Consider the following 8907-nt stretch of genomic DNA (forward strand, 5'->3'; position numbering starts at 1 on the left):
GGTCCAGTGGTGAGAATTTTTGTCTTCTTGACATTGAGCCTCAGTCCATACTGAAGGCTGCAGTCCTTGACCCTCTGCAGTAAGTGCATGAGGTCCTCCGTTGAAGTAGGTTTAAATAATAATTCTGCTATTCATTGACTTCATTATCTCACTTTTTTTGAGCTTTGGTTTGTATACTTGCAGAAATGGAGGCAGTAATATTTATCATACAGTATGAGTTGAGAATTTAACATGTTAACACATTGCTGCAAATGACGGCAAATATGTTTCTAAACATGGCTGTCAATTTAAAAAGTGTGTGCTAGTTCCTGACAGTTCTATCCGGTTTCTGTAGTGATGTTGGTGTGGTTGGTGGAAATGGCTATGGCTTTTACCTCTGAAGGCCCACGTAAGATTGATTTTATTACTTGTACATATTATGAGCTAATTGATGTCTGTGGTTTAAATTTACCTGCTGTCCTGCAGGAGAAACATAAGGCAATCTGCTACCTTTATGATTTACCTTCTTAGAATCCAGATAGAGATTTTTAGGAACTTAAGTTATAAATTTACCCTATCATAATAGTATATAAAACACAGTTTATGGTAAATGTGCTCAGTCTGGATAATAGTAATCTTTGTGCTTATGTATGTATCTTCTCTTGTGTTTTTAGAGTTTCTTCTTATATCAACCATTTTATGTATTTTTCTTCTAGCGCCTATGTTGAAAAATATCTACTGGAGAAGTCCAGACTTGTTTATCAAGAGCACAATGAACGGTAACATATGTTTCTTTGTATTTGTGTTGTAAAGATTGACTTTTAGTCTCTTTGCGTATTATGATGCTTTCTTTATATCATGTATAACTTCATGTCACTTTGCTATTTTCTATAATGAGCAAACTAACTTTTCTAAGACTACTAGAAGATTTTTTATTGAATGTTGAGTGACAGGGGTACACAGCCTGGAATGACATTTCTGCTCAGAAATTTAATTGCCTGTCTAGGGATGTTGACCTTTCCAGTCTAGGGTTTGGATGCAAGCAGAGCACCCAGGCAGAGGTAGCAAAGAGAAAGTCACCTGGATATCTTTGATACCCAAGAATGGAACACAGCATGAAGAGTGTACTTATCAAATGTGACTGTGATGGTTGCCTACTGAGAGGCAAAGGGCCCCAGTCAGAAGTGACGTACTCATTACTGCTGGTTGCAGAGCAGGCCTGGCACAATCTGCTAGCTCCTGAAAGGGGTCTCTTGAGTGTAGAGCCCTGCTCATTCTCTTGGACCACATCAGAAGGACTGGGCCTGTTCTCAGATGGAGCTGGATCAGACTAAGGAAATATTAACACTGCCAGGCACCTGGTGGGTGGTGGTAGAAAGTGATGCCACTGGTCTCTAGGAGGGAGTGTAGAATAAGAGGGGTGATTGCACCTTTCTTGTTGTCAGACAGCTGCTGATAATGGATGTTCACAGGTTGACTAGACCATTGTTTAGAATGGCCACACAGTATTTTCTGCAGTTCTGGGGTCCATGAGCCTTTTTATTTAATTCTGAAAATTCATTTTCTTCCTTTAGTCAGTATTTGAAGTACTTCTTTCTCTTTTGCTTTTCAACTCAGGATTCCAGAATTGCTATCTCCATTTCTTTTGTTGTTTTGATTGAGGAGGGTTATGGGATCCCTTCTGCCTACTCTGCTATCTAACCCAAAATCTGTGCTGGAGTTTTTCCAAACCTCTGTGGGGATCTCATCCCCTGGATTGTCCTTTTAAAATTTTTTTAATATTTTATTGTTTTGCCTAACAATGTCAAACTCACTGCTTCAGATAGCTATGACATTCACTAATTGCCTATAATTGTTTTTAACAAACCCTCTGAGAAATGGTTTTGTCACAGTGAGGGAGCTCTGAGTCATGTCAAATCAAGACAGTACTACAAATGGCGATTTTCTGGTGGTAGTTCAAGTAATTACAGATCTCTGAGAATGATACCTCATTTTACCCCTTTGATATCTATATAGTTTTCATTGTAACTACAGGCTATTGGTTTATAATACTGGCTAATGGAGAATCAGATTGATTTTTCACTGCCATCAAGTTGTAACTGAGTCACAGCTAACCCTCCAGTGGGTTTTCAGAGGCTGCAAATTACATAGGAGGAGAATACCCATCTTTTCTCCCAAGGAACTGCTGGTGAATAGAATTGCCAGGAGATTAGACAGACTCTGGGGTAGTAGTGCCCCTCCCTAAGGACTAGGCCACAATGCTAGTTCCTGGAGAAGCAGATAGTGCAAATTAAAATCCCACAGAAGTTGTCATTTTTACTAAGATTTAGTTGTTTTTCTTGAATACACGTTCTTTGCATGACTAGAAGCTTTGATTAATTCCCAGTTTTGGAAGAGTTGATTTTGATAACTTTGCCATTTTCCTCATTGCTTTCATGGAAGAGAAAATTTTCACCTTTCTTTATAGCATAAAAATTAATTTTAAATCTTTTGTGTATTAGAAGTTATTAAAAGAAGATATGTTTTACTTCCCAGTGCTTTTATTTTAAATGATAATGGCAAATTACATCCCTTTTAATACCATAATTTTAATATTTCCAACAGGAATTATCATGTATTCTATTACCTCCTGGCAGGAGCAAGTGAAGAAGAGAGATTAGCATTCCATCTTAAGCAACCTGAGGAATATCATTATCTTAATCAGGTGAGAGTTTTAAAAAAACAGTCTTGAATACTTTTTTTCCTAGGATTCTTTTTGTCAAACCTATTAATGAGTGTCAACTTGCGTTTTCATATATGTATTTTGAAAATGTATGTGATACACATTTTTTAATTTATTACCCTCATGTCAGTGCTAATAGGTTACATGTGAGCTTTTTTTTTACATTGTGGTACTTCAAAAATGTTAAGCTGTTTATAGATAACACTATATTAGAAAAATGCTTTATTTGTTCCAGACTATTTCCACACATCAGGAAGGTAAATGTTACTAATAATTAATTTATGTTCTGTGCAAAATTTATCTAAACTTGATTTGCATGTTTTTGATTCTAATATATGTACATACATACATACTTTTTGCATGATACTGTGTTTGATTGTAGTGAGAGACTGCTTTTTAAAAGAAAAAATTGTAAATGCAAAGTGAAATTCTGCTAAATCTAGTGACTTAGAAAATTTAGACCTTCTTTTAAAACTCAAAATTAACCCCTAACATTCCAAAATTAAATTAGTATTTCTCTAGATTTTTCACTTTGTTGGTTTTTTCAGTTTTATTTTTACTCTTTATGGAATTTTTAAATCTAGTATTAATGATATTAGAATAACAAATCATTTAAATAGTATTTTGTCTATACCTTTATTTTCTGATGATTTGAGGCAAGCTATAGTGATCATGGGGAGCATTTTTATGAATGCTTTATGAACAAATTGAAATTGTGATCATGTTTTAAAAATTTTAACATTTATCTAGGGTATCTAGGGCTGTGAAAGTAAAGTTTTAGACTTCCCCAAGATAGATTGTTTAATGTTTACTTGACATCTTGAAATGACTTATTCATTATTAATATAAATTAATAACACTTTTCTATATATATGTTGTTTTTGTTGTTGTTAAGTGCTATCAAATCATAGACAACTCATAGTGACCTTATGAATGAAAGACCTGAATACTTGTGTAACTTTCATCATTACTCCAAGTTCATAGGGTTTCCACAGGCAAGCTATTTTGGAAGTGGATGCCTCTCCTGCTTCTAAGCTTGTTTTAATCAGGGAGCTCCACCAAACACTGTCCACCATGTTTGATCATTACCACATTTGACACATCAGGATCACAGTGTTCAGCATCCACGAGTTAATCTCTGTACAGCAAATGGACAGACCAGTGCTATACTACCTAAAAGAATGTTTGACAAAAAGCAATTTGGGCCCTCGGGCCCAACCAAATTTAAGAACCAAAGCATGGTTCTAACTTCATGAGCCTCCATCATTCCACATTCATCCATAATCAAGCATTCTCATTGGCTCTAACCACCCAAAAACCAAGCCAAAGGTGGGTGATTTTAATCTGCGTTCCTCAGGCCTGGTTTTAGTTGTTTTTTGTCAAACAACTTCTTGGTGGTATAGCATTCTTCTAGGTGGTATAGCACTGATTGTTGTATTAAGTGAGTCCAGGGTTCGTTATTCTAGGTCTTTTTGTAGTTAAGTGGCTGTACCATATATATTCTTGTCATAATACGAGTTTCATAGAGACTCAGTAGTTAATACCAGAGTCATTGAACAGTAGCAGATATGGGTGAAGTAAATAGTATACTTGCTCTCACAGTCTGAATATTTATACTTAGTTGTTTGTTGTTTTATGCTGCTATGCAAAACAACTTTTCTTTGGATAGCAGCAGGGTACTCTGCACACTGTTTATTAAAGAAGATTAGAGAAGTTGTGATAACCATTACTTCTACCTAACTAATCTGCCTTACTTTCAGATAACAAAGAAACCCCTCAGACAGAGCTGGGATGATTATTGCTATGACTCTGAGCCGGTCAGTACAAGTGCCTAATATTCTGTGTTCCTGTTAAAGGATCCTCATTTTGCACATTTTACTACACCCATCTCATTACTTAGGCAAATACAAATACAGATTTGTAAATACAGTAAAGTAGAATTGAGGGAGGAAAAATCAGTACATTTTTAATTTCCTTGAATGGCATGATTTCTGTGTGCGTGGTTTGTTGATTCAAAACCAGCCTGTTGTTTTGCACTTTTTTTATTTTCTAATTTTAGTCCATATTAAAAATCTTTAGCCATAATAAAGATCTTTATGAATAGTTGGTGATTTTCCCCTCTTTTAGTTTGGAATTAGATAAGCTATGAAAACCTTAAAATAACACACTAACACATTTATCTATAACTGTCTATTAATTAAAAGTGAACTAATTATGTATTCTTCCAGGATACATAACATGTCTGAGTCTTCATTCTTTATTGTAAATAAACATGGTTACAGTTCTTACTGCATGTGAATACAAAATTCACTAATTGCCCCTTTTTTAAATTAACAAGTGGTAACAACAACAGGAAAAAAGTCAGCTATGAGTAAATATTTAATTGCTAGCCGAAAGGTCATGCGCCTCTGGCAGTTCACAACCAGCCTGCCAATCTAGCAACCAGCCATTCATGGTGAGAACAATGGACAGTCTCTTTCTATGCAGTTTACAGCTTAAGGGTCAGCTGTGGGTCGGTTCTGACTCCATGACAGTGATTTTTTTTTTTTAACAAAAAAATCAGTTGTGAGTATAACTTAATTTTTTTCTTTACAGTGAATGTTTGATATTATTAGAATATCATATTAAATCAAGAAACTTATAATTTCAGACTTAGCATTATATCAAGCAAATATTCATTTTTATTTTTAGATTCTGATAGATTTTAGTGGAGAAAATTTAACTTGGTTGGTTTTATTCCTTTTCAGACATTTTCCCTTTTAATCTTTTCACTTATTATACCAAGTGGCTGTATCTCATTGGGAAATAGTTAAAAGAGTGGGAAATGGCGAGTAAATTAGATTGCTAGTACAGAATTTACCGTGAATATGGGTGTTCATCTATTATTATTCAGAGATGTCAAAAGTAACTAGAATTTGATTCGGAAATGTCATATTTTTACGTAAATGACATGTGCCATCTGTGCTTATTTGCCAACTATTCCCTTTTCCTTGCAAGCATTTTCTTAAGTGCTAATATGATAGTTTTTATTTTAAGTACTTTTGCATATTTAAAACTCCACACTTTTGTCATAGAGTTGATGGTGATTGATAAGGGTCCGTTAGGATAGGGATTGAGCTGCCCTGCAGGGTTTCCAGTGCTATAGGATTTATAGAAACAAACTGCCACATCTTTTTCCTTGCACTGTCCTTTTCTTTCTTTTTTTTTTTAAAATTTTATTTTATTGTTATTTTTGTGTGTCTGTGTACTGTCAAATCAGATCTGACTGGTACAGGAGGAGATTGTCCCTCCTTTCCCGGCAGAGCATCTGGTGGATTCGAACCATGGGCCTCTGGGATTGCAGTGCAGCTTCTTGCCACTAGGCCACCATGCACTGTCCTTTTCCTTAGCAGCCAAGAACTTTATAATTATACCTTCCTTAGAAGATATTTTTTTAATAATTTCAAAGCTTATGTTGAATTTCGTATTTAATATATTCATCAGATCACTATTAAAATGCTAGGGTTTTTTAATTTTATGAATAATTGATAATACTCGTAGAGCTGTGTTAATGCTGTGTTAATGCTGAAAATCATTAATGAATAAGTTATTGAGTACTTCATGAAACATTGCTTAGGAAGTTGGGGTGGTGTTAGGTGCCAGTGAGTCAAGTATGACTCCTAGTGACCCTGTGAACAACTGATCTGAACCATGTCCTATGTTTTGCCATCCTCATCATCTCTGACATACTGGATCCCATAGCTGCAGTCATGTATTAGTCTGTCTTGCTTAAGATCTTTCTCTCTTTTGCCAATCTTCTACCTTTCCATCATGATGTCCCTTCTTATAGAAAAACCTCTGTTTAACTATAAGCCCAAAGTATGTATGAAGTTTCATTATTCTTGCCTCTTTTTCGTCATTCTCGCCTCTCTAGTTAAAAGAAGCATGTTGGCTATACTTTCTCCAAGACATTTTTGGGGCAGTCCTAGGGATATTCATTATCTTCTCCAGCACCACAACTCAAAGGCATCAGTTCTTCTGTTATCCTTATTCATTGCCCAGCTCTCAGATGCGTAGCAAGTGATTGAAAAGACCATGGCTTACATCACAGATATCTTAGTTTTTAAACTGACAGCATTGCACCTTCATATTTTGGAGAAGTCCCTGACTGTGAACTTTCCCAGTGCAACATGCCTTTTGATTTCTTTACTTTTAGTACTAAGGATGTTTACAGTGGGTCCAAGTAAATAAAATTATTGATAATTTTAGTCTTTTTAGCATCTATCATGATGCTGCCTCTTGGCCCAGTAATGAGGATTTTTGTCTTTTTGATCTTGAGATGTAATCCATTTTGAAAACTGTAGTCTTTGATCTTCTGCAGCAAGCATTTTAAGTTCTCCATATTTGTGGCAAGCAAGGTTGTGTCATTTGCATATACAAGTTGTTGATGAGTTTTCCTCAGATTCTGAATCCACATTTCTCTTCACAAAGTCCAGCTTCCCCTCTTCATGAAGTCTTGTTAGGAAGTAGGTATTAAAACAGTAAATTTAAATGAGAAAAATTTTTCTTCCTCAACCTGTAATAAAGAGATAGCAAATACTTTGTAGATCTTTAGATTATGTTCACAGTAATAATGTTTGGTTTGTACAAAAAGAGAATTGCAAGGACTACTCTTAAGAAGTAGGAGTGGCATCCACTTCCTAAACAACATGCCTCTTGGAACTCTACAAACTTTGACGATAGTTACAGAAAGACTTTTCAGGCCTTTTGTTCATAGGATTGCTATGAGTTGTGCTTGACTCAACAGCAGTCAGCAGCAACTCTAAGAATGGAGCAGTACTTACTTCATACCACTATTTTTACAGATTCATGAAGTAAAAATTTTGAGGTTTTTTTTTTTTGTATTTCCACATGTATATCTTTCTTTTACTGGCTGTTATCCTATTTTACGTAACCTTTTATATTATCTGTAATAGAGATGTAACAGAATTTTTTTTATATTACATAAATCTAGGCCCAAACTCAGTTTCTTTCTGTTCTAAAAATTGTCTCTCCATCATCTAGCTCCCTATCTTGCTGATGGTAACTACTTAAAAGGTAGTAAGTATTTGTAAGATTAAGCAATGTTTTTGTGTGGAATTGAGCCCTTAAATACTCTTTAAAATGCTAAAGAACCACTCACAGTCAAACTTGGTCATTTAAAGTATTACAATATTTTTGAAAAATTGCTTATCCTTTCTCATAAGTTACACTTGAGACTTTTGCTTCGGTGACTGTGAAAGGGATATGGCACTAAATACTTCTGGTATTTTGGTAGGTATGTATTTATTTATTTACCATCCTTGATAAAAGCTTTCTTGACTTTGATTATTATATATAAATAGTCCACCAGCTCTAATTTACATTTTTAAATTGGTGAATTTATCTAAAAATGTATTTATTTATTTTAATCTTACAAAAGCAGGATTGCTTCACAGTTGAAGGGGAAGACTTGAGGCATGACTTTGAGCGTTTACAGCTGGCCATGGAAATGGTAGGATTTCTTCCCAAAACACGAAGACAGTGAGTTTATTTCCTGTATTTTTTTATTGTTTTTTTATATAATAATTCCTTTACATTATGTTTCGTTCATATACATCGTGTTTTATACAATCTTTCATTTATATTGTGTTTCATACAATTATTCATATTCTATTTTGTCAGTAGAGAAGAAACATAGTGTGTATTTGAAATATTTCTCTTCATTAGTTCCTTTGAACAGTTTTCTAACTTATTACTGCTCTCATTTCTCCTCCATCTTGAACGTTAACCCATTAGATTTATTTTTCAAAATGATTTATAGTGAATTAATTTTTTGGGGTCATAAATTATTTGTAATTATGAAAGCTGGTGTTCCTCTTCCTATAAACTGGACATTAATTAACTTGTGCATATAGTTTTGGAAACACATAGTACTTCTGATGTCTGTCCATGAACCTTAGCTTCTTGCTTTCTATATCGGTAATCTCTGTTCTCTAATACTAAATCATGTATGTTGTTGTTCTTGGGTGCCTTTGAGTCAGGACCAAACTATAGCTGACTCTTCAGTGGGTTTTCAGAGGCAGTTATTCACACAGGAGATTGCCCCTCTGTTTACTCTGTATATGTAATTTGTACCCTTTTCTACCTTAAATATTCTACTTTAACCAAACATATGCTTGTATTGATTATAATTTTTATTTTTTTAT

General features: G+C 34.6%; 1 protein-coding gene across 1 annotated transcript in view; it reads left to right on the forward strand.

Annotated features, from left to right (window-relative positions):
• The window catches only part of LOC102870680 (unconventional myosin-IXa-like), a 266823-nt gene that overhangs the window by 33371 nt on the left and 224545 nt on the right, over positions 1–8907 (forward strand). Inside the window, 4 exon segments of the mRNA XM_006888336.1 lie at positions 696–758; positions 2584–2683; positions 4462–4518; positions 8145–8242. Of these exon segments, the coding sequence (XP_006888398.1) occupies positions 696–758; positions 2584–2683; positions 4462–4518; positions 8145–8242 (318 nt within the window).

Source organism: Elephantulus edwardii, unplaced genomic scaffold (assembly GCF_000299155.1).
Source record: "Elephantulus edwardii isolate Elephantulus edwardi_28Jun2011 unplaced genomic scaffold, EleEdw1.0 scaffold00066, whole genome shotgun sequence".
In the NCBI taxonomy this organism is placed as follows: Eukaryota; Metazoa; Chordata; class Mammalia; order Macroscelidea; family Macroscelididae; genus Elephantulus; species Elephantulus edwardii.